The 26022-nt window shown below is 42.9% G+C and overlaps 1 protein-coding gene across 7 annotated transcripts in view; it reads left to right on the top strand.

Moving 5' to 3' along the window:
* The window catches only part of ppp2r5ca (protein phosphatase 2, regulatory subunit B', gamma a), a 55621-nt gene extending 32994 nt beyond the window's left edge, over window positions 1-22627 (top strand). For 2 of the 7 annotated variants that reach the window (XM_035409585.1, XM_035409624.1), the window contains 13 exons: window positions 8313-8512; window positions 9850-9960; window positions 10188-10280; window positions 10369-10499; window positions 10721-10780; window positions 11373-11481; window positions 12405-12458; window positions 12945-13115; window positions 14517-14644; window positions 14874-14975; window positions 15460-15532; window positions 16866-16982; window positions 19262-22627. In XM_035409585.1, the coding sequence (XP_035265476.1) occupies window positions 8313-8512; window positions 9850-9960; window positions 10188-10280; window positions 10369-10499; window positions 10721-10780; window positions 11373-11481; window positions 12405-12458; window positions 12945-13115; window positions 14517-14644; window positions 14874-14975; window positions 15460-15532; window positions 16866-16982; window positions 19262-19396 (1484 nt within the window). In that variant the 3' untranslated portion in view covers window positions 19397-22627. Of the gene's footprint in view, window positions 1-2301; window positions 2602-8312; window positions 8513-9849; window positions 9961-10187; window positions 10281-10368; window positions 10500-10720; window positions 10781-11372; window positions 11482-12404; window positions 12459-12944; window positions 13116-14516; window positions 14645-14873; window positions 14976-15459; window positions 15533-16865; window positions 18843-19261 lie in introns of those variants that run through there. The other 5 variants (XM_035409605.1, XM_035409642.1, XM_035409633.1 and 2 more) reach the window with 4 other exon arrangements.
* The last annotated feature ends 3395 nt before the right edge of the window (window positions 22628-26022 follow it).

Below are 26022 nucleotides of genomic sequence, written 5' to 3'. Positions count from 1 at the left end.
TGGATTGCAATCTAGGATGATTTCTGCACACACCTTGCATTACGGCAATTTTCATCAGAATCCAATAAGAGCTGCCTCAATTTTCTTCCGGCTGAAGGGGGAATATTCAGTTTTTGCTGAGAAAGAAATCTTTCACCAATATAATTCCCTTTGTTGGATTTTTTTTTCCAGTTTCGAGAGGGCAAGTTGTGTATTTCATGAGCTGAAAAATTATTATTTCTGCACAATAAATCAATGATTGAGAGCGGTAAACATGCTGGCAATGCAGTATTTAGCCTAAGTATTTCTGTATATTTTGTTAGAGCTGTGACACACTGTGCCCTCCTTTAGCCAGGCAATGCAGGGCAAAGCCAGAATGAGTGTCTAAATCGAAGGGAGGTCTGCTGGGTCCTCTGGCTTTATCCCTGTAGCTTAACACCCCCCCCCCCCCGCTCCATGCGTAGTTTCCCGCCCCCCCTCCCTGGATGACGTCTCCCCGCTCCCCCGCTGCTCGAACCCCCCCTGGCCCGTACGCAGCGGAAAACCTGACAGGCCTTAGAGGACATTCCAGACGAAACGCTCAGGTCCGCCTGCCTTCCGCCTTCATTAAAGGAAACGCACATTCCCTTTCATTTAGAGGCGGGCACTGGAGAGCGTTCCCGGCAGCCCGCCGCGCGATGCCCGAAAGCCCGCGGCGATGGGGCGGGGCTGCACGCGCGAACTGTGCGCCTGCTAGCATAGCTGCTGACACGCGTGTCCTTCTTCAGCATTGGATGCGCTATTAAGCGATGCGCGTTCCAGAGCGCGTGGTCGGTCAGCCAAGCGCGTCGGTCCACACGAAGGCGCTTAGTCACGTATGGAGAGCAGCTTTCAAAATGGCAGCTGGGGAGTCCTTGGCACTCAGAACACCAGGAGCAGAAAGTGGGCCTGCCTTTGGACTATTTTCAGGAATGTCTTACAAACTCAGACGCTGCAGTGCGATACAGTGATTAGGGACTGCGCTTGTAACCAACAGGCTGCAAGATCTTTAAGATGGAACACTACTCTCATTCTCTTCACACGTGTAATTAAAAATTGACCTCCATCATCCACCGTCACTTCACAGATGTAACAAAAATCAGTTGCGTGCTATTTTTCAGGTGCTTATGAAATTTAGGTTATGAAAAGGGTGTTAAACATCTGCTGATCAGTTGCCAGTTTACTGTTGTGGTAAAGCTCAAAGGGAACTAGAGATTGTAGGCAGCCACAAGCCTTTAAAAATGTGTGACTGGTGGCGTCGGGCTGTGCACAAGTCTAGAAGCAGCATGTGCGAAGCATCAGGCGTGGGCTGATGTCACCGAGGGCCGAGAGCAATTGCGAACAGTGTGTCCGCACGTACAGACCATAGTGCAAACACTGGGCCAGAAGTCATATGCACAAGCGCAAGCTGTGAAAAGACGGTGGACGTGTCAAATATATTTACAGACATGTGAAAAACGCCTTTGCGGTTAGCTAGCATGACTTCCGACCCAGAGAAAGAATAAGTGTGCCGTGAGTAAATTGGACCAGAGCTGTTAAGAAAAATGTCTTTTAAAAAAAAAAAAAAAAAGTTTAAATAAGATGGAACACGGCAACAGGCCTTCAGCCTTTTTGGCTTGATGGCCTTAATGTCGATTGGACAGATGTAGACAGAGGCACCATGAATCCACCGTTTAACCTGTGTCATGTATTTATCCAAAGTGAAGTAAATACATGTTGAAGGTTACTTTCAAGCAGAATGTAAGTCTCTGCACAAGTGTAACCTGAAAATCTGATGCTTTTGATATTCCAGCATTTAAACAAAATGGTTTGTTACTGAAAGTTTGAAATTTGTCCTTGTTTATGTGCAGCTTTTCTGCATTCAAGCCATATATTCTTATTTCAGCAAGCAGCTTTGCTGCTGCTGATATTCATCATGGTAGTTATGCACTATACTGATGCTTCATAATATTTTTATAATACTAATACTTTCAAGTAAAATTGTGTATGTCTGTGTGTGCATACGTGGACATGCATATTACGAGGTTCCTAATGTAGGGTAAAATATTGGAATGTGCCAGACGCTATTTATAAAGACAGGCAGCCGTCCATTTCAGCTGAAGTGTTTCTTTCCTACGATGTGCAGTTTTCTCAGGATCCTGTTTCTTAAGTCACACGTGCCGTAACTTCTCGCATAGATTTAGAAATGGCTGTATGTGGAAATAATGGAGTAAACGCCTTGCTTCCTCCTCCCTGCCCAAAGCGTGGCTATTCAGTTTGCAGGTTGCACGTTTCATGACTGAGGCTTGCATTTGCTGCAGGGCAGGATAGAGATGTGCTCCCACCTGAAACCCAATGGTGACCTTGTTTCCACTGAAATAGCCTGTCGCGATTTACCTCACATACACTATTGTTAACTAACGCTATTGTTAACTTACATTTAAAATGGAAGGCCATGTTCACCGTTACATTTTCTGACAATCAAATCAGACTTAGGGGAAGAAGGCATCAGGGAGAGGAGGGAAGCAGCTACATAATGCAAAACCATTTTCTCCCCAGATGACCCAGAGAAGGAGAAGTAGCAAGCTGGGCATGTAAGCACTATGGGAAACATATTGACAAAAGGTATTTTGTATAGCTTTTGTGTTGGCTTGTATTATAGGCAAGAGTTCACCATTTTAAGGCAGAGGTCTGTCTTTACTTGAATGTACTGAATGAGCCTAGCTAGTGTTTATTGTCCTCAAAGCTGTGTAAATGGAGTGATGACGCACTTGGAAACCTCTTTTAAATACGTTGATAATTTCAGAGAAATGGAAAATCGGAGGAGTGGGTGAACTGCATTTAATATTTGTTCCTTTCCGTGCTTCGTGCCCACAGGAAATTGTTTGCATTTTGCGAGCAAAATTGCATTTTGCTTGCAGAGGCGATCGTTTTTAGCAATGCGAATGGGCGCGGGGCTGTTCTTCCCCTCCAGACACCGGTGAACCTGATGACACCAGTTGAGGATACTCAATTTTAAGTGCACTTTCAGATCCAAGACAGGTCCGTTTCGTTTAGTATAGTCCGCAGTGCATTTTCACTCTTACAAGTCTTGCTGTTGAAGAAACATGTTTTTATTCGATGCAGTCTCGCGTACTGCAAAGAAAGCAGCAGCAGCCTTGTCATTTCCCACACTCTGATTCATTCTGTACTGCCATCTCAACGGAGGACGCGACCATGGTTTGGTGTTACTATACTTCTGCATAGGTAACTGGATGCTCGGGTAAACCCCGGTGTGACAAAGAAACACGTTTGCAGGGCCTGTTCAGTGTGACAGGGCAGCCATTTTCTCTTCCCTGTTTGAATCGGCGGTGACTGTGGCTGACGAGGGGGGCTTGCCGTTATTTTGTCCAAGGCATCATTCAGAGCTCAGAAGCCCTGAGCCGAGTCCCCTCAATCGGCTATTTTATAAGTCCCCGCCCCTTCTTTCCTCCCTGCAGTCTGTTGGTCTTTGTCTTTGCTCAGCTGTTGACTTAGCAAGCGAGGAGGCGCGGCGGGCGAGGCTATGACGCAGCATGTCTTCGAGGGGCTCTCTCTCTCTCTGTCGCTCGCCCTCGCTCAGGCTCTGTCCGCACATCACCACTCATCTTTGTGTCTGTGCGTGTGCGTGCCTGCGTATGCGCACGTCTGTGAGTGACATTATGTGCGTTACGCCGTTTACCGAGAGAATGTCCAATCTCATTTTTTGGACAATTTGTCATCCAGCGAAACTGGCGTAGTTTACATTTCGCATGTCAGCCTGTGGACTTATGTGGGGGCTTATGTGGATATTGCTGCCAGACTTGCCTGTTTCCAAAGTTCTGTAATCAGCACCAGTGAATTTTTTAAAATAGAATTGGCAACATCTGATTGTGAACTGTACCTTTCTGCTGTCATAGGAGCAGTCTAAATGCCATGCTGTGCAAACACTCAGCCGAGCGCATTTAGCTTTTGTTCAAACAAGCAGCTGAAGGTTTAGGTATGCTGTCATCTCTGCGTGCTGTACAGGTTTCTGTGTTTGTGTGAGGGTGTGTAACAAACGAGTACATATTTAAAGGTTGTGGCTTAAGCTATACACACTCATGTTTGCTGAGGAACAGATACCGAAGCTCCTTAATACCCCGCCCGCAGTTTTCGGAACGACCTCTGCATAGATTTTATTTTTTTTTCCACTGACGTAATCCCATGACCGTAATTCCACCCTCAGCAAACGGCCGTCTTCCCCTTGGAGTCCGGCTCCCGGGTTTGTATGGTATCGGCTGTACCGCGAGTGCCCGGCTGTCACCGTTTGAACGTGTGAAAGTGGAGCGGTAGGTCCGTCGCGGTGCTGAATTACCGCTCTGCAGCCCCTGTCCAAAAACAACAGGTGTGGAGAACCTGTTAATTTAATAGGCCTCTGCACGCCGTTTCCCTGCCTCCACTGACCAGCGGGAACGTGGGCCACGTCAGCTCTGACTGACTGGTCTTTGAAGGAGGTCTGAGCTGTGTTTGGAAGGCAAGGACTTCAATAGCCATTTGTCCATCTGAATAAAGTTTCTTAGACTAAAATTGATCCATTTTCTAGGACCCCTTTGGATTAGGATATTAGCTTTTTTGTTTTTGTTTATTGTCCACGGACGTGCATCTGCATCCTTTGTAAACTTTGACACTACCATGAAATAACAGGATGTTTAATTAAAAATACAAGATACTGTCAGTGTTTGTCGTTTGCATTTGTGAAACTCTGCAGTTCCTTTTCTGAGCTTGTGTGCACCCAGCGCCCTTCTGGCGAGCGCCCCTCCCACCTCCCCTCTGGCACCACCTTACCTGACGGAGAGCTCGGTGCCAAGCCCGTTGCCTAGCGACGAGGGTGAATAGGCTCGCTTGAGCCTCTGCTGCCATATCCGGCCTCCTGTGTCTCGCTCCACCCTGCCTTCCCACAATGCTTCACGCCGGGCAGGGTTTCCGCTAATTAAATTGTGTTCTTATATTAAGGCCAAACATTTGTATTCGGTGCGACTTACTTGGCCTGCATTGTATATGCTATACATGTGCTTTTTTCAAATGGATGTGTACAGAAACAACTCGGTTCATCGCCTTACCACATATGTCTATTTGGGAAGTTGACGTGCAACCTTTAAGGTGACCATTATGTCATACGTCATGCATCATATGCCAAATGTTCGTGATGGCTTTCTTTGGATAACGATGCGATCACAGCACTGGTGCTCTCACCAGGTAATTTCAGTTGTCACTGCTCAGTTAAACACTGTGTTTTTTTTTTCAAGAGTAACGTAAACCTTGCTGAATGAAGGGTTTGTAGTTGGGGGTTCTAAAAAAAAGTGTTGATGGATAAGCACAGCCCAGCCCAGCCCAGACAGTTGTGTGAGATAGTGGTGTATAATCTCTTTGGTTGTTGTTTTCCCCATGAGCAGTGTCATAGTTTGTTGACTTGAACTGTCACCCAAATTATCTGTGGGCGTTTTTGCTTGAAGGGAATTACAGCATGTTGGTAACCAGTTCTGCAAAGAGTAGTGATGTATGAATTAATATTATTTCCTGCGTGCTTGTTTGGTCAGCGAGGCATTATATTTACTGGGCCATTTTTCCCCAAGTGATTTGATATACAGTGCTGTGAAAAGGTATTTGTGCCCTTTTAGGTCCCAAGGAGCAAAGCATCCCCACGCCATCACACTAGCACCACCATGTTTGAATGTTGTATGATGTTATTACTGTGAAATGCTGTAGCCTATTTGCTTTACGGAACTTGACTCAGCTGTCCTTATCCCAGAAGGCTTGGGGAGCATCTAGGTGCTTTTTTGCAGATGTGAAATGTGAGCATTGATGTTTCTCCTGGCGGTTTTTGCCTGGCTACTCTCCCATGAATCCCATTTTTGCCCAGTCTTTTTTTTTAATTGTGGAATCATGAACACTGACCTCCACTGATGCTAGAGGGACTTGCAGTTCTTTGGATGTTCTTCTGGGACCTTTTGTGACTTCCTGGATGAGTTGTCGCGGCGCCCTTGGAGAAATTTTGGCAGACCGGCCACTCCTGGGAAGATTCACCACTGCGCCAAGTGTTCTCCATTTGGACATAATGGCTCTCACTGTGGTTCAATGGAATTTCCTTTGATTGTGGCATAGTGTGCTTGTAGAAACTTTGTGTTTACTTCGCTGATGGTATGGTTCAATAGAAGTTAGGTTTTGATTCAACAGGGTTGACTGCAGTCAAGCCTGGCTGTGTTCAGTCAGCTGAATCTGAATGACAATTAAATTAGATTAATTGTTTGATTGAGTAACTAAGTGGGCAGTTAATTTTTCACATGGGTGATATCTGTGCTTGGTAACTTTTTTATTAAATAAATGTATGTAGTCTTTTGTGTTTACTTTGGTCTAATATATACTCTTTGTGTAATACACATTATGTCTAAAGGGCTGAAACCATTCAGTTAAGCAAATATGCAATAATTGAGGCAATCTGGAAAGAGGAAAATACATTTTCATGACTCTGTGCCAGCATGACGTGCTGGTTTTGGTGTTTTGAATCACCGCAGAGCATTTACTCTGGTGCTGGTGTACTCCTTGATTGTCTGATAAATATAATTTAAAAAATAAAATAAAATTACAGCCACGTCTGTGTATTGTTAGACTTTATATTAGGCTATACCTATCAGTGATTAACTTAAGCCACCTTGCAATTTGTGAGGTGATTTCTGTTGCCGGCTTCCCAAATTTGGAAGAAACAATCTTGAAAAAACAAACGTGATGTTGTTGTTGTCCTCCTAGTTGCAAATACACGTTTTCCAGGTAAATTCAGTATATGATAAGTTATTGTGCATAAGCTGGTCCTGTGCAGAGTATTGTGCGGAGATTGTGTATGAGAGGCGAGACAATGACTGCAAAATACTTCAGGATCAGCCAGCCATGTCAAAGATGCAATCTCCAGCAGGTATGCTGTCCCAGTCCCGGGGGACTGTACTCCAGTATGACGTTCATCTCTCAGCGTGTCACTGTGATACCAGCTGGAAAAGGTCCAGACGTCACTGACTGGCAGCCTTGGCTGCAGCAATGCGTTCTACACCACTGCACTGTAGGCTCAGACTACCTTTACAAAGTCGACCCACAGAGGTCTGTGTGATCCATGCTAATCATCACTTCCTAATACTATTCAGGGCTGAAGATCGCTAATACTCTGTTCCAAACATAAAACTGGCTACCATTGATGCGTTCAGCATCAACAAGTGCTGTAATTCAGATCGGCCTCTTGCTGTCTGAATACGGGTGGAATTTCCAGTGAGACTTCAGATTTTCGCAGTGAGACTTCAGTACTGAAAATCAGTAAAAGTGCATCTTTTAGTTTAATGTCTGTATAGTGCCATTCAAAGGAGCATTTCTTATCTGGAATAATTTTTTTGTTTTTTTGTTAGTATTTCTATAGCTTTTTATATGGCTGCATCTGTAATGATTTGACATGAGGGCATGTCAAATCAGCTGTGCTGCCAGATTTCTAAAAATAACACGGACAGGCCGGCTTTTTGAGCCTGGTCTTTATCAAAGACTGCAGCAGTGAGACTGTCAGTATCAATTTACCAGAAGACTTACAGCCACACATCTGGATATGAATGTGCTAGACTGCAAGCTAATGGTGACCCTTCGAACCAGGAACAAGACTGCTTTGCCTTTAAAAGCCTCTGCTGTGTATTTGGCTGTGGCAACAAGTCTGGTGCTGGATGTAAACTGGCTGATTGGTGCCCTTGCCGATTAGACAATTTACATTACAGAAAAGAATGCATTTCACATTAATACTAAATGCAAGCTTAAACAGCTCAGTCTAAACATAAGCATACATTGCCATGGAATGCCCTGAAGCAACCTGTTCAAGGTTTCAGCCCTCAGTAATATTAATAACATGATGTTGTAGCTTGTAATGCCCACTAGTTTGATTTGGCATAGGTTAGGTCAGAGTAATGTTCACTGTGTGAATGGGACTTTATGTGTTCTTGGCTATGAATAACTTTACAAAATGAGTATTGTACCTTATCGGACCTGCGCTTTGTAGTTGTTCCAATGACCTGTGGTATGCACTTTTGTACATCACTTTGGATAAAAGCGTCTGCCAAATAAAAGTAAAGTAATGTAATGGTGACCAGTCTAGGGGCTCTAAATTTGCAGTGAGGTAATCATGGACCCGTGTATTGAACAGGGCCCAAGAGACTCAACACTCAGACCTCTGTGGGGCTTCGCTGACCACGGCGACCGAGTTCGCCCCTCGCTCGGTTTGTGCGTGTGGCTGAACGCCGGCTTTAACGTGCCCGTCTCCCTCTCCCTGTCCCCGCCAGATGTCCCGCCCGCGGAGCAGGAGAAGCTGTTCGTGCAGAAGCTGCGGCAGTGCTGCGTGCTCTTCGACTTCGTGGCCGACCCCCTGAGCGACCTCAAGTGGAAGGAGGTGAAGAGGGCGGCGCTGAGCGAGATGGTGGAGTACATCACGCACAACCGCAACGTCATCACAGAGCCCATCTACCCGGAGGTGGTACACATGGTGAGTGAGGCCAACCCCCACCCAATCCCCCCCCCTCCCCCCCCCCCCCCCCCCCCCCCCCAAACACAAACTGGTGTCATATCACTCGCCTCTAAAGCTCAACGATTTCCCTGACGGAACTGATAATGCGACAGACGTGCACAAACAGTTTTCCCTTCCGGGGACCCTGTGTGTGAAAAGGTTTGGCATTGGCATTGGATGCAAAAAGGCATTGCGGAGATTTCAGTTGCAAAGCCTGTCGGTGTTGTGTTGTGCCGGCTATGACTTATTTAGCAGCGTGTTAGTGTAGGATCTGATGTTTAGTTAACGGTGAACATGGGGGCAGCTGCAGGATATTCCTGGGCTGTATATTCTGTGCCTGGAGCGTCGCCAGAGTGAGAGTCCCTTTTGAATTATTTATTTTTTTAAATCAAAGCTCATTTTTGCGTTGAGCAGGAAGCTATCACCATACAAAGCGTAGAACATTTTTTTAGATAGACGAGCTTTTATTTGATCGGCGTCAATAGCTGCGGAAAAATTAGCGCGCCGTGAATCGAGCGTGAAAACACAGCGTCCGGTGCTCCACCTTCCCCTCTCTCGTGCACATAAATTGACTTTGAAGTCCCTCGCTTTCATCATCAAAGCCTGAGGATTGGTGCAGATGCTAATGAGCGCATTATGATGATTATTCACCGCTGCCGGTGCGCTGAAAGCTTCTCTCGACAGGCGGTTGCGCCTTCCTCAAAACTCCGTTTGGGTTCAGCGTCTTGTAAGCGGCAGCTTCGCCCGTGCAGAAATGCACCTGCTGCATCAGCGGTGGTCTTGTTCATCAGCAGTTCACGCTTTTGGCGAGCACTTTCTCACCTTGTGTGGAGTCGGTTCCCATGAGAGAGGGGCAAAAAAAAAAAAACAGCGCAGCAGTTCCGCTGTGGAGCCGATTACAGTTTCGCTTACAAGTTTTAATTGCATTATTTTGAACTTCCTTAAACATCCAGGAGTTCCACTTTTTTGTTACATCCACAGGTTTTCTTTTTTAAAGAGTCCCTAATGCACTTATGGCACGGTGTGCCTGCGTTAACTCCAAAATAAGTAGAGCTGTCGTGCTATTAGTGAATCACTGTTTTGAACCCACCATAGCAAACCGTTTTGATTTGGCGAATGCATGTCTGTCACCAGAAGCACCTGTGCGTGAGGTTTATGAAGCCTCGCCCTGTTCTGTCTACTCCCCTCACTTTCATCAGTCCAGCATCACTGCCTTAGTGCAAATAGTTTCTCATCTCCTGAGCTCAAGGGTACAGTTCTGCTGGAAGTTTTCATTTGTCACTGGGAGTTTATTTGGATTCTTTTGCACCCTCTAGTTTGCAGTGAACATGTTCCGCACGTTGCCGCCGTCGTCCAACCCCACAGGAGCCGAGTTTGACCCTGAGGAAGACGAGCCCACGCTTGAAGCTGCTTGGCCACATCTACAGGTATTGACGCAGACCTTCAGATCTCCAACCTCAACGCCTTCGGTCTCCTGTTCAGTGTGCTTTCGCCTGCTGCGGTTGTGGTATTGCTAAGGAACATCTCATTTTACCATTTTTTGATGTGCAAGGCTATCGATCTCCAGTGGTAATGGTGTGTGGTAGATATGTGCAGAGAACATGTGCATGACTAACTTTCATCCACCTAAAATTCTGCATTTTTTTCTTTCCAGCTTGTCTATGAATTTTTCCTTAGGTTTTTAGAGTCGCCTGACTTTCAACCAAATATAGCTAAGAAGTACATTGACCAGAAATTTGTGATGCAGGTAAGAATGGATAATTTTTTGGTGACTTAAGGATCCTGCTAATATAATATCAGTCTGAAGCTGAACAAAAACTGGTATGTCATTGCAGCTTTTAGAACTCTTTGACAGTGAAGATCCTCGAGAGAGGGACTTCCTGAAAACCACTCTGCACCGGATTTATGGAAAATTTCTGGGGCTACGAGCGTACATCAGAAAGCAGATTAATAATATATTTTATAGGTGAGATGCACTGATTTCAGTTCCCCCCCCCCACACTATATGGTATGCCTGTGTGTTTTCTTATGAAGCTGTCTCAAATAGCTGTATTTGTAAATTGTTTTAGTGTGAAACAAAAGTGTTCACTGTTAATGTGAAGTATTGCATAATTCTGCAATGTTGCATGCTTTGTTAAAACTAATAAAATCAAATAAATAATAATAATATTTTGGTTTATTCTTTAGATTCATTTATGAAACGGAGCACCATAATGGAATAGCTGAATTACTGGAGATACTTGGAAGGTATGAGCTCTTACCTGTTCAGCATGTAACCTTTGATTCCAAAAAAACATACGCCTTACATCTCTGTGGTTCAGCACTCAGGAAGTTAAACTGGGTTAAGCACTCAATATATGCATGACCTTTACTATTTAAAAAGATGTGCAGGCAGTTGTTGCTCTGACAGAAAAAATATTTAATGGGCTAAAGTCCTTTGATAATTGAAATGATAGGGTTTGCCGTCTGTCCACATTTCATCTTAGATTGTCAGCAAATTTTCCGATCTATAATCTTTTGGTTTAAATGAAAACTGATATAGTATATTTCCCTAAATATTGGTTGTTGGTTTGTCTTTTTGTGACGCAAGATACCACCACCCATTTCGGTTCTATTTTCAGCTGTTTTTCTCCTTCGTGTAACTTGTGGTTTTCAGAGTTTCTGCATTTAGCTTCAGAAGCGATGTGTCTATGATTGTTTTTCTTTCTTTGCCCAGAGATTCTATCGCAAGCCTGTTGTGTTCCTCTTGATAAGCTCAAAACCATTTACATGCCGGTTCACTTGCAGTATCACCCAGTTACAAACCAGTGGCCCTTTTTTTTGTTTGTTTTTTTTGCAGTATCATCAATGGGTTTGCCTTACCATTAAAAGAAGAGCACAAGATTTTCTTGTTGAAGGTTTTGTTGCCTTTGCACAAAGTCAAGTCACTTAGTGTCTACCACCCACAGGTATGCCCCTGTTCACATTATGAAGCTGTGCTTGGTGTAGATGCAGACACTGTTGCACTGATACTGTTGCAGGTAAAGGTCAGCTGTGTCTGTCGTTCTTATCATCCTGTTGATGTAATTGTCAGTTGTTGATACTCAGTTCCAAAAGGAATGACTTCTGTCCATGAGGCCACAAGACCAGCAGCACAAGGTTATGACATTCTGAGGTGTAGTGATGGAACATGCCCGACTTAGTGAAAGTTTATCAGCCTTTAATCATTTTAAAAATTATTTATGTATGTATTTTATTCATTTATATTTAGTGCTCTGTCCATCCTTCAGAATGCATGCAGCCAGCTGCCACTGTTTTTTCACCCTGCATTCCCCCAGCTGAATTGCACAGCCATTGTACTGCAATACTGCATATTGTACATAGCTGCAGAAGGCAGCCTGCAGGTGCTGTATTGACCAGAGACGAAGCTGTAGAGCGATGAGGTGGTGAATACTCTACCCACTGAGGCGACCCTCGCTTGGCCAGTTTAAGGCCAGTTATGCTCCGACTTTTGGGACTCCCAGCCAGAGACGCGGTCAGACTGTGGCCTGTGGATGTGCCCTCTGCCACAGTCTGTACCATGTTTCTGTAATGTGCACATAATCTGCACTGGCATTTGGGCTTAGCTGTCCTGCCATTTTGGGGACACAGTCATTATCAGGCATCCCAGTTGATGGCCCAGAAAATACTAAAAATACAGTGCTGCGAATTTTAATATTTTAGCACCTTAAATATCCAGCATAACAAGGATTTATTGATACCCTGAGCAGTCTGTGTGTGTGTGTGTGTGTATGTGTTTACTGCATAGGGGTTGATTACATAATTTTACAATTTAAGATTTGTTAAACCACTTAGTTAATTTTCCCGTTATAATTTATGTCTCCTGTTTTAGCTGGCGTACTGTGTGGTGCAATTTCTAGAGAAGGACAGCACTCTCACTGAGCCAGTAAGTCATTTTTCGGTTTCACGTTGATTTTTTGCAAATGCTGTTTTGAATGGGACGGTGAAACTTTACTCCTTTGTAGCGCGTGATGGGAACAGTACTTGGGTCTGCTTGCCTTGGAAGTCTTTATTGAAGAGCCAATGGGTTAACGACCCTTGGCTAGTCCAATTCTTCCCCACCCATTTGAACGCACAACTCTGTCCCGTTGTAGCCATAATATGTATATGTGTCAGCGGTGCCATGGAAACATTCTGAGAATGTGCCGTGGGCGGGTTCACAAAACATAAGCTTTGTATATGAACCCCCTGTGCCTAAGAAAGCAGTATTGTTCCACCTGCCTTATAATTCCCGGTCATTTGGGAGTTTTGGTGGTTTCTAATGATTTTTTTGTCGTAGATGTTAATTGTATGTACATACTGTGTCGTATTCTTCCTGTGTCTTGCAGCTCATGGGTCTCTTTGCAGTACTTGGTTGTTCTCTGTTTTACAGGTGGTTATGGCTCTTCTCAAATACTGGCCAAAGACACACAGTCCAAAGGAGGTGATGTTCCTCAATGAGCTGGAGGAGATCCTGGACGTGATCGAGCCGTCAGAGTTTGTGAAGGTCATGGAGCCACTGTTCAGACAGCTGGCAAAATGCGTCTCCAGCCCGCACTTCCAGGTGAGGGCTTCTCCTCTGTGTGCCCGTGGAGCTGAACCAACTCACTGTCCTGCTGGTCTGGCTCCCAGGGAGCTGTTTTTTTCCTCCAGTTATGGTTATGGTTGGGTGTTTGCAGAAGTCGTGTGTGTCACGGATTCCATGATTTTTTTTTGCCATTTTTTTTGGCAGTTTTGTGACTCCCTCTTGTTGGGACTTTCCATGAATTTTCAGCAGCTTTGGAAACTGTCAACCTTAACATAGCCTCTAGTGTGATTTGTGTATACCTAAGCATTTTAACCATATTGGCAAATGCTTGGAGGAACAAAGTGTGACAGAGTGTTCAGATTCTGGAATGTGCTGGGATCTAGATTCCTGTCCTTGTCAGTTGTTGTTGTTGGATGTTTGAGAGTCACTATCAACACTGGCGGTGCAGAGCCCTCCTTCCCCTGTTACGATACAGACAACAGGAGCTCCATCAAAAACTCAAACCTCATAATGTACATGTTGTACCAAAAAAAGAAATATAGAATAAAGAAATAAAGAAATAAAAACAGACACAGGGTAACCTCATTATATTATTTCAGTAATGCAATTTGAGAATGCTCTGTTCCTACCTATGTTCTGTTAAATTAAGGCCAAAAAAGCATGCTCTTTCTTCTTGTGATGGATCAAAGCGAATAAATGCAAAACCCTATCAATGCATTTTAGTTGTGTTTGTTCCTATTGGCAACTGCCCACTGATTTAATTAAAAAATAATAATAATTTGATACTGTTGCTACAGCTGTGCATAATTTCAGTTGTTTCCAACTGCTCCACATTTGATCCATTAATAAACATTAATAAATGAATGGTTTTTTTAAGCTCTCTGTGATCTTTGCCCCTTTTTTCGGTTTTTCCGGATTTTCCACAACTTTGTCGTGACTTCCCCGTGGCTTTAGCCAGTATATTCTGTGACAAACACCCAGCTGTAGCTCTGGTTTCCGCCAAGCTTTCATCTCAGTGTTTTGGATAGAACTGAGTGGATGAATATGAATGACGGAAAGGGTGAAGTTTCCTGAACGCAATCTACAGAATGCTGCACTTCATATGCACCTCTCTGTGCACTTTGATTGGTTCACATCACTGTAGAATTGAGTTTTCCCTTCATTTTTTTATAAGAAATAATGGATGTTTACTTAAGTAGAGTGGTAGTGTGCAAAAGTAGTGGTTGCAACAGTGCACTGTTGTCCTTAGGGATCCCTGGGTTCAAATTTATTGCGAGACCTCAATACTGTCACAATAAGCTTTGTATTACATTGCACAAACAGGAAATGACCAGAAGTCTACCTAAAGGTTGCAGGTGAACTTGAAGGCTCATTGAAATTCTGCCGGTGGGATTGATGTACTTGAAAGGGAAGTACTGACTGATGCCTCCCATGCAGGTTGCAGAAAGAGCGCTGTACTACTGGAATAATGAGTACATCATGAGCCTCATCAGTGACAACGCAGCCAAGATCCTGCCCATCATGTTCCCAGCACTGTACCGCAACTCCAAAACCCACTGGAACAAGTAAGGCCCACTCATTTTAACCTGGCCGTGCTCACTGTGTGGTCTTTAGAAAGGGTGCATGTTTAGATTTTTACCCGGACATGCTCACAGGATCTGAGTATTGTACTAGGCGTGACTGATCACTCCATTTGTACGCCCCAGACCCTTTTCACCAATGAGTCCCTGCATTCCAGCCCAGTGTTTTGTGGGTCTTGCCTGGGGCTCATCGTGTCCCGCTCTCTTTTCTCAGGACCATACACGGGCTCATCTACAACGCTCTGAAGCTCTTCATGGAGATGAACCAGAAGCTGTTTGATGACTGCACACAGCAGTTCAGGGCAGAGAAGAACAAGTAGGGGACCAGACCGCCGCAGAGCTCAGGCTACTCTTCAGTCCTAACCAGTGGACTGTGTTTCAATAGGCGGCCATTGCGAGACACCATTGTGATGAAACCGCGCAACCATTTCAAAAGAATATCCTGTTTATGTTGTTTCTAAAAAGCCGCACGTATTGTGTTTGGGTTCATGGGAGTTTGATGGGACCACGCGCAGTTTAAATAAGATGGATGTTATTTTGCTTTTCAAATGTAAAGGGGGGTCATTTATGAAGTGGTTAAAGCCAGGGGAAAAAACACATCCTTTTATTCTTCAGGCCGACCCATTGAGCAAGTTTGCCAGTTCATTTCTCGATGGACTCTATTGTGTCTTTCTAATCGGAATCGGTTAAATAAAACGTAACATTGCACTTGCAGTATTTTACCTTTGAAAGACCTGCTCAAATGGGTGCTATTTGCTGGTGTTGTTAAATGAAGTCTTTTTTTTCTGCCCTTTTCATAGAGAAAAGGCAAAATCGAAAGAACGGGAAGAGGCCTGGATCAAGATAGAGAATCTAGCCAAATCAAACCCACAGGTGAGTGTGAGAGGTTTTCAGTGGGAACAATGCTTTGTTAATCCACCTATCTTGCTTTGACTGCAAACAGCTTGATTTCCTTGATGTGTGTTTAGTCTCCCATTCGCCGTAAGATCTGCTTCTGTTTGCCCAGGATGACATTTCCAATAAGCTTTGCATTGATATTATACTTCAAGCATGTCTATTTAACTTGCCGTGATGTGCTTGTTCTTTAACACAAATTACAGTCAATGAATGCTGTGGCATTAACATCCACGCGCTCTAAAACCTGTTCGCAGTTTCTCCCTCGTACCATGAAGTGGCGTCTCCATGACTTTTTGCGGTTTAGCATTGTCATAAGAAACCTCTCTGGGAGAACCTTACTCACCTCACTGGCTTAATGCGTAGCCTCTGGCCGGTGCAGTTTCACCTTATATGCACCGTAATAATCCTGCCAGTTAATAAAGTAAACCATGGACCTGGCACAGCATTGAGGCAGATTGACTTAGCAGCTTTCATAATGACCTGCATATTTGGAGAAGCTCAGGGTAGGCAAACACCAGATGTGACCACGCATTATACCTCCTGATCTTGTAAGTTTAAACGTCTATGAGTTTCTTGTGAATTGTTTTTGTGGTAATATATCAGCATATTTTTCGCATTATGTTCAGTGGCACATTTTCTGTGGGCTGTGATGAATCCCTTTCCTGAAAAAACATTAATTTTATAGCTGTCCGTATAATAGGACAGGCTGATCCGATTGGCAAACAAGGAGGGGGCACGCATCGATCCCTGTGATTGACAGACGCTCGATTGATGAGAGACCCTCGGCCCTTTCTGTTGACAGCATGCGGCGAGGGGGAGAATAATAGGAAGGGTCATGGAGGCGATTAGTTGGGAATCGATTTCCTCCCATTAATAACTCAAGCTTCGGGTTCTGCCCTTCCCCCGCGACGGCTGCAGTGTTTTGACTGGTTTTAATTACTGTCCGGGCACTTTGTAGCCGGGGTTTGTGACGGTTCCTTTCGGTTTCTGCCAAAACCCTGGCTGCTAAACCAGCAGCACGGCCGTAGATCACCAGTAATTACCGTGGAGTCGGCGTTTCTGTCGAGCCTCAGTGAAATAAACGGTCATGTTGTGCGATCCATTTTCTTTACTCTCTCAGTGCATCTCCACATTTTGTATCAATTCTGTGACGATGGGGGTTATGGTTTCTGCATCCCACTGTCTTTTTGCTTTTACTCTGTCCTGTTGGTTTAACCTGTTTCCTCTTTCTTTGCTTGCGACTGATTGGAATGTTTTTTTCACCTTTCTTATATTTTCTTTTTTGTTTGTTTGTTTTGTTTCACATTAGTTCCTTATGTATGTTGATTCCTCTGGCCTCAATAGTCCAGTAGAAATGGAGACAGATGGTCCATTGATAGAAGATGTTCTGATGTTAAAAAAGACTGTAGAGGAAGAAGCGACTCAGGTAAACGAGAGTTTTGTCTACTGATCTCTCCTCAAATCTGTAGCTGTAACTCACTTGAAGGCTTGGCAATGCAGGCCATGGGCTGAGCACTGGAATCAATAACATTGCAGTCATTACCGAATCTTTTTTTGCATGGGCTTTTGGAGGGACTGGAGCATCTCTTATAACCTCATCAGCTCTCATTCCCACTAATTCTGTTTTAACAAGGCTTCACAACAAGTTTCCATTGGTGCATGCCTGGCTTGGTTTGCCTCCTTAAAAGAAACAAACAAAAAAACTCTGTAGATCACAGTTTTTCCCTGAAACCTTGAATCAGTTCAGTCTTTAGTCAATGGCTTCTTTAATGCTGGATCACACTTTGTTTAAAGGCCTGCTAATGCTGTTAGCAACCAATGCTTTACAAACATATAATTTCAACCAATTGAGAGGTAGGTACAATGTAAGAGGAAAAAATGCAAGTGGAAAATTCCGACTGTGCATTGAGGAAGTAGCAGTGCAGTGCGCACGTGCACGTGCCTGAACGGTGTAACCAGGCTCTTGAAGCAGAAGTGTGACCCTAAGCTGGAAATGCAGAAGGAGGTGGATGAGGTGGTAAGGGTTAGGGTGGGGGTGGGGGTGGGGACCGAGGCTCCCGCCCTTCGCACTTTGAGCCACCTCAGGTTCCCCAGCAGGCAGGCTTGCTGGGCGTCAGAGCCACGCCCAGGAGCAGCGGCACCGCGCAGCCGGCCGCACTGCTGCGGAACCCTGGGGTGGGTCAGAGTCCCTCGGGCAGCGTGCCCGTCCGTCTGTCTAAGTGAACGACGCGGAAGTGTGGCACTCTCACTAACACACCTTGTCCGCTTGTTGCTTCTGGAACGGAGAAGCGAAGGAATAAATACAATTCACTGACGCAGTGGTAGGCAGCATCATCATCATCTACTACTACTAAAGGTGGGAGCTTGACATTCTCCACATGCTTCAACCTTTGGTGTGTATGGCTAAGGTTGACAAGAAAGCATCAAGAGGAATTTCATTTTGCTTTTTAAAAGGTGTAAAGCATTTTATGCACCATGTATTTTAATCTGCATGAAAACATTTCACGGTGATAACTGATAGTTTTCCTCCCTTCCTGGAAACATTTACGCATTGCTATCAATTTCATTGTAAAATAAATATAATTAAAGTTACATTTGCTAGGCCATGGCTGCATATTCCCAACTTTTTCCTCCAAGTCTGTTTTCACATCTTTTAACCTCAGTGTGTCTTTGTGTTAGCATGTCAGTAGTAGCATGCTTTAAGCAGTTGAGAACCTGCTCCTTCTATACTGTGAAGTGCAGCACACAACATCTGATAGTCAACAGTAGCCCAGACACATCATAACAGCTTCAGTCTCTCTCTGTCCATCTACCAGCTGCTTTTATCTCCAGTAGTGTGATTTTCAGGACTGATACTACCAATACAGTTTAGCTGCTACCATTTATTAGCTCGTTTCATTTTGTACATATAGATGTTCCAATTTTTTTTTTTTTTAAATGTTGTGCTCAGTCAAAAAATTTAAAAAATGCTGCATGTGTGTGGAGCCATTAATGAACTGGGGAAAAATAGAGATGCTAACAGTGCACTGTAAAACAATTTCAGTCTTCACTAAATCAAAATCAGTTTACCTGAGCTCACATGCTAACAGAACAAGTGCAACGTGAAGCCTGAACTTTGTGCAGTGTGTGGTTAGCGTTTCTATTTTTTCCTGTATATAAATCAGACCTGGGTCAAATACGTATTTGTTTTGGTTTCAAATACTTTTCTGTGATCTATTGATCTTGCCTGGTGTAATTGAACCTGACAGTATGACCAGAAGGTGGGGTTTGGACTTTTTGAGAGTATTTCATTGTTTCCAATACACCAGACAAGATCAGTAAAGCGTAGAGAGGTATTTGAATCCAAAACAAATACATATTTGACCCAGTTCTGATATAAATGCATAAATCTGAGCAGTGGCTGTGATTTGGTAGTTTTCTGTGTGCAGAGTGCTTTAGGGTGGACGTAACAGTGAATGACAGCTATCGCAGCCATTGCTGTCACAGCGGGGGTGGATTGAATCCCGCCTTTCACCTCAGCTGGGGATCTCGCCAGCAGCCTCCTTTAAGATGGAAGCTCGCGTTAGCTGCATTAGACTCAGTCTGTGGTTGCAGGACGCTGGGTGAAAGCTGTGGATTGAATCCCGGTCCCGGCCGGCCTCTCGTCACCGTGCACATTTCTGTGGTCACTAATCCGGGGCCTAACCACCTGCACGTCCCTCCCAGCTGCAGAGAGACCAGCGGAAAGAGCGCCCTCTAGTGCGACGCAAGTCTGAGCTGCCTCAGGATATCTACACCGTGAAAGCCTTGGAGTCCCATCGCCGCGCCGAAGAAATGCTGACTGCACACGACGGGCATTAGACCCCGCCCCTCTGCCTCGGCTTTCGCCCCCGCAGACTCCAGACTCCAGACTCCGGCACATTTTAAGTATTGGCACAGGAACGGTGCAGCGTGGTCCATCTGCCCTCCCCCCCCTTACCCCCCCTCTCCCTGCCCTCAGTCTCCCCCCACTCACTGGTCATTACTGTTTCTGCTTTCTCAGGTGTTCTGTTCTTTGTTTTTGTTTTTTTCTTCATGTCATTGCTTCATTTCTGTCCTACAACCCTCCATACGAACGTTACCTGCCTATGTTTGATTTTTTAAGTCCCATCTTTAAAAAGAAGCAAAAAGACCCGGCTGGCAACACAACCACTCCAGTTCGTCGGACCTGACAAAAGAAATCAAGAGAAGGAAAAATAAAAAAGGCAGGACCAGAGTGGGGAGTGCTGCTTGTTTATTTTTGTCTTTTTTTTTTCCAAAGGGAACAAACTGGGAAAGGTGAAAGTTTGGGGGCAAATGTGTTTTCTTCTGATCTTTTTAATTTCCTCTTACTCCCAGGGACAGCTGCCAGTGCCAAGAGCTTTGAGTTTGATTTAATTACATGTTAATATTTTATTAGTGCGATTTTAACAGGGGAGGGGAGGGGGGCCATCAGTGGAGCTTTGTCTTTTTATTTTGGTTTCAGTCATTGTAATAAAGGCTTTTCCCCCTGTTCAACACGTGCTGAAGACAAGCCTGAGGATGTGGCTGTTCCCCCTGGGTTTCCAAGAAGAGAAAGGAGGATGAATTTGTTTTCTCTGGAAGTCAGTTTTCAATAGAAACTTCTTAAAAGTTTTGTGCCATGCCAAGTGCTTCGATGAAGTTCATTTAGCTTTTCTTGTCAGATTCCATAGGCATTACGTTTGCTCTGAAAACAATAACTTCAAATTCTGGTGGTTCAAACAATGGTAGAATCCAAGATTACAGTGCAAGCCACGTATTTTTATTTGCTTTTTGTTTTGTATAAAGTGTAAAGAAGAAGAAAAAAAACTACTTTCTGGCATTTTTATCCTGGCTCTGTGGACATAAGTAATGTGTCCTTTTGTGCCACTGAAGACAGTTTTCGTTGTTAAATTGGGTTCTGAAGTACCTCCTTGAGCAGGTGGTCAGTATCCATCTTTAGAGGGACCGTTACTGTGTCTGTGGGAGCAAATAATAAGCAATGGGTAGGTGGAGAATGATGAACAGACAGTATGTTCTTCAATTCTGCTGCCACACTGATACCTCGGGCAGTAAGTTCAGCCTGCCGGTGCACACCCTTTTACTGCTAAACCCTTACAAAGCAGCTCTAACCCGGAGTTACCCTTCAGATTCCAGCTGATCTGCTCTAGGCCAGCTGACTTCCTGTTCCACGCAGTTTCCCATGGCTGCCGTAAGCATTAAACCACAAGGGAGAGTAGTGGAGGTTTGGTAGACCCAGTCCTGGAAAGCCGTACTTTCTGGCAGTGTTTGTTCCGCTTCACGTGTTGAAGTTATCTGGATGCCAACTCACTGGATACAGTTTTCCAGGCACGAATGGTGTGGTGATAGAAAGAGAACTGTACAAGATGGAGGCCTGTGGCTCCAGGCATTGCCCATTCCAGCTGTAGAAGTGTTGTTCCCCACTATCCCTTAGTTTTGCAGAACTCTGTACAGAACTGCAAGCTACAGTCGCTCATTGAAACCTGCAGCATAAAACTCTGATCGTAACGGTAAAAGTTTAGACCAAACTAAAAAGCTGCTGAGCATCAGCTGAAACGGTTGTTTCTCTCCCATTGGATTTTCGGCCTGAATAATGTTTTTGCTGTGCTCTCTCTAAGGTGCTTAGCCGTAGAGCTGAAAAGGACTGTTACCCGTGTTGCGTAAGTGAAGAACATGGCCTTTCTTCACTTTCGAAAAGTATCTTTCACAGTGCCTTTATTATGTAAGAGAGGTGAGAAAGTTCTAGCCTCGAGAGAACACAGTATGTGGTTTGGCCTTTGAACAGTTTATTTCAAAGTAATACATGGTAGAGTTCAAATATACACAGGGGTACACACGCAAATTAATATTTACACTTATTCACAAGCAGTCATACCAGTGGGATGTGTTTGATGTCTCCCTTGTTCAATCTAGCATTGGCAGACCCAGATGATTTCCTTACAGTAAAGTCTTTTTGAACCACCTGAACAACACCTCCTGCAAAACTTGAATGTTTTTTTGTGTGTGTGGATGCATGTAAGCAAAGCAATCCTGCTTTTCGGCTGTGACACGTCTTCAGTTCATCCAAATTTTCAGTTTGACTTGAATCTGTCCAATCCCAAGAATGCCACAGTCAAGACTGCACTGCAGGTTCCCCCCCCCCCCTCTCCTTCGACTATTTATTTATACTGGATACCATTGTTTGAACTTCCATTTCATTGAGCTGGTAGTTTCTTTTGTAGATCATTGTTTTGGGTGCTCAGTGTATCTGTCAGCTGTTTACAGGAGGCTATATTTCTTCTCCCCCCCCCACTGTATGTTTGTATTTGGTTGAATGAGAAAAGTATAAAATGTACTACCATGCTCAACGTTTACCCTCCTCCCTCCCCCCAAAAAAGAATAACATTCACCAATCATTTATTTTTCCTTTTCAAAAAAAAAAAATCTATTGCTTTTAATATTGGGTCAGAATTGTTTGAAGAGACCATTTCTTTGGTGCATTTGTATGGGAAGAACTTTGTGTTTTGCAGTAGTGGCACAAATAAATGACTGAATACATACAAGAAAGCAGAAAAATATGTGATGGTGATTGTTTTTCTTTAGTCTATAGCTTTTGCTTTTTAATTTTAATTTTCCTCAGTTTTACATGTGCTTTCCAAAATACAGTAACATGACAAGTGTCCTTTAGTATACCACCTGTACTAAATGGCTTCATTTAATATTGTACATATAATGTACTTTGTTTATGTAGTGTTATATCTATTAAACAGTAGATTTCATATTTTGTACAAAATGGTCCTATGTACAGAATAAAACCTGAATAGCAACTGCAAAAAGTTGGAATGTGGCACAGATTTCTTTTTCTTTACCTGTAATTATCTGCATTAGAAATGTTAAAGGTCCTAATTTTTATCATTTTGTAATTCTACAAGATTTGTTTCCGCATTCAATTGTCTGTGAGAGGAATCTTCATACATTAGCTTTTATTTGTGTGCTTTTATCCGATTCTCAAGTGGTGTATATCTATATAGAATAAAGAGAACATGTGGATTTTATATTTTCATCCTAAACCAATTTTGGAGTAGTTTTTTTTGTGTGAAAATCATTGTGTTTCGTGTGGTGTGATACCAATGGCCCGTTTTGATCAGCAGTCTGTCTGCAAAGGATGAGGACCCGAGCAAACTCTTCCATAGACCCGTTTAGGGTGTATAATGTCACAAGCATTTGGTTTATAACTTGGGGAATTTCTGTTTTCCAGGTGATTGTTTCTTATAAGCTGTTGGGCCAAGACCTACTTTATTTTTAAGAGCTTTAAGGAAAAAATATTTTAATGAACGTTTAAAATGAAGGGAAGAAAAGAACAGCTTTTGAAGTATCTGGAAATGATTATTATGATTTTACACTCTCAGCAATATTATATTTATTTATATTTACATAGGAAAAATTCCACATTCATAAATGTAAATGGGCAAACAAACCAAGCTGTGTACAAGTCAAAACCAAAATACTCTATTAATACTTTAAAAGGACCAAGGATCTGAGAAGCAAAAAATGGATTATTCTGAAGCTGTGAATCTATCTAAATTTTATGTAAACTAGAATTTTTTAAAACACATTTGGAATACATCTACATAGTTCCTTTCTTGATTTAAATACTGTATATAAAAGGCTGTATTTTATGTATATTTAGAGCAATGTAAAGAAATAGATTTTAATAAAGATTTTGGAGGAATTCTTTTTTTTTTTTTTTGTAACACGGTGAGGAAAAAACGCTACATGGATACTGTTTATAATACTTTTTATAATACACTTTCTCACAGGCCCGGAAGCGAGTGAGTTGCAAACCAAGCACAATCTAGAGAAATATCAGCTTGTGTCACTGCCCACAAACAACTTCCGGTGTCATCGCATGGTTTTCCTAAGGACTTGAAAGGGTGGTTCACTTATTTTGTTCTTTAGACAGGTCTCACGATTTAATTGTATCAGTATGGCAACCCTGAACCACAAGGGGTCGCTCAATAAGTCTTAAGAGGCTTGTAACGCATAAACACTAATATTAATTCAGTAGCCTACGAAATTAAAGCGTATGATTACAGATTAAGAATTATGTTCACGTTTTTCCACGACGCAGAAAACAAATGTATAACTATATTTAAAACGGTTTAAAATATTATAATAGTAATAAGTGTAATGTTGCGTAGGCCGACTTAAAAACAGAAACTGTCCACTTGCAACCTACCAGCAGCACCGAAGCTGTCATTCTTGATGTTCTCTGAGGTGATTGCTTCCGGTTTTCTCCCTCGATTCAATCCTCTGGAGAAGAAACAATTTGTAGTATGCAGTTTCTGTATTTTCAAAAATTAGGCTATACATTTGGCGATTATTTCCCAGTGCAATGACCCTGCTGTCTAATCAAACCGAGGTAAGCTAACGCCTGTTATTTGCTCAGTCATTTTAATTTATAAACCCGAGATGTTTTTCATAGAACTTTTATTAGAAAGTATGCCAATAACTGAATTGCAATTTTAAGAACGTGTAGTTTCCTGAATAAGGTTTGTAGGCTGTCTGTTACTTGAACTCCCAATAACATTAAAGAAACCCATATGTGACGATGAATGATCTTCAACAAATGCCTAATACTTGAAGAAAAAAAAACAATTCCTGAAATGTTTTATAAGGCCTGTAAAATTTGCACCTTTTCTGGCCCACACCGTCGCCATCAGTTTTATATAACATTATAATTGTTCGATGTTTCGTTATTTGTGTTGTATTAGAGCGGAATAACATACACCGTTACATCCTTGCAGTTTATCACAGTTCACTCAACAGCATTCGTTCCGCCATTTACTTGATCACTTTATTCTGTCCCGGAATAAGAAGTAATTTCCCACATTGAGAATCACCATTGGACATATCAAGAGAAACGCATATAGGCTACCTAAAATGTTCCCTATACTGAATGAATCTGCTTCTGTGACTAACAATTTTTCAGCACATATCCAACCCAAGTCGATGGTATTTGTCCGACAGTGTAAATAAATAGGCTACCTCTGACAGAATCTGTATATTGATTTTGTCACTGTTTGTACCCCAGTGATTAGGCGAAACCACCGAAACTCCAGGTGTTACAAAAGCATACGATACCTTATAGAATGCACGCCTTCGGACGGTTGGGTTAAAGAGCCCATCATGTTTACCAACAATTCAATAGCGTTGAAGTCACATTTGAATTGAGATACCGTACAGTCTATTTTCTGTTGATCAATCAAATTATTATTTCTCCTTTAAAATAAATAAATAAAATACTTGCTCCGTGAAAAGAGTTAAAGTATTTCTAGCAACGACTGTGGCAGAACGATGCTCCCACCTACAGTTGACTGATGGCATTGGTGATCAGATTGATGATATGAAATGCAGTATTTATTTAGCAGTTTAGACATTTGGGGGAAATGGCATCAAATGTGTCAATTTCTGAGCTGAACTGAAAAATAAACACTACACGATCCTCCTACGTTAGCCTAACACTAATTTTGGTCTTTATCCTACCCCAGGGAAGTATGAATGGGCACTTTATGCAAATTGATGTTTTTTTGTTATTGTGGTTGCTTCAGCACCACACTACCTGCTATCTTGCAGGCTTATTAGCTCACTTGCTTTAGTGACGCAAACTATTGTTATTGTCCATACTCAAGTTTGCTTGCTTTAGGACACTTTTTTCTGACCCATGTCATCCTACAGTTTTTAGACGACTTAGACATATTATATATCAAAATGTTTTTATGATTTAAGTTACTTTTATTAAACTTTTTCAACAATCATTTAATAGTTTTGAGGTTGAACTTATATCAAGAGTAATATTAAAAACCCTGGGGTCCTCTAAGTACATAATACTAATAATCATTTTGTGGGGGACAAAGTTTCAGTCGTAAGTTTATTTTCCCCTTTAATATCTGGGAGTCATTGCTAGAAATGTTGATGCGTGTTCATGATTAGGTGTGTGGAGAAGCATGGACGTGGAAATGTGTCTCCCTGTGGGAAAAGCCAACGGTTATGATTTTCAAGATGTATTTACAACATTGTTGAGAAAGTTGCCGACTTATTATTTTCTTTTCGCCAAAACTTCTGCACAGTACAACTAGGCTATAGCTTTTAAGCTACACATGCCATTACAACTTTATAATATTCACCTTGGCTCTGAGTAGATTGGTTGTATAAAGCTTTATTTTGAGTGGTCTGCCATCTCTGTACACTTTCTGTACTCTGTTGGACATCTCAATGGCTGAGATGTTCAACATTTAATTTGGGTGATTTTTTCTGGATGTTTGGAAGTGGTAAAAAGGCACAATTTAGTGACATAGTGCCACTATTTTTGATAGTCTACAAAATGATGGTCAAAAGGTTACACTGGTACAGTTTTAAGATGCGACAACTCATTTTCATCTGGTAACTACTGCTGAAGCAACCATGCT

Source organism: Anguilla anguilla, chromosome 1 (assembly GCF_013347855.1).
Source record: "Anguilla anguilla isolate fAngAng1 chromosome 1, fAngAng1.pri, whole genome shotgun sequence".
Classification (NCBI taxonomy): domain Eukaryota; kingdom Metazoa; phylum Chordata; class Actinopteri; order Anguilliformes; family Anguillidae; genus Anguilla; species Anguilla anguilla.
This window is presented reverse-complemented; position numbering and strand designations above follow the sequence as displayed.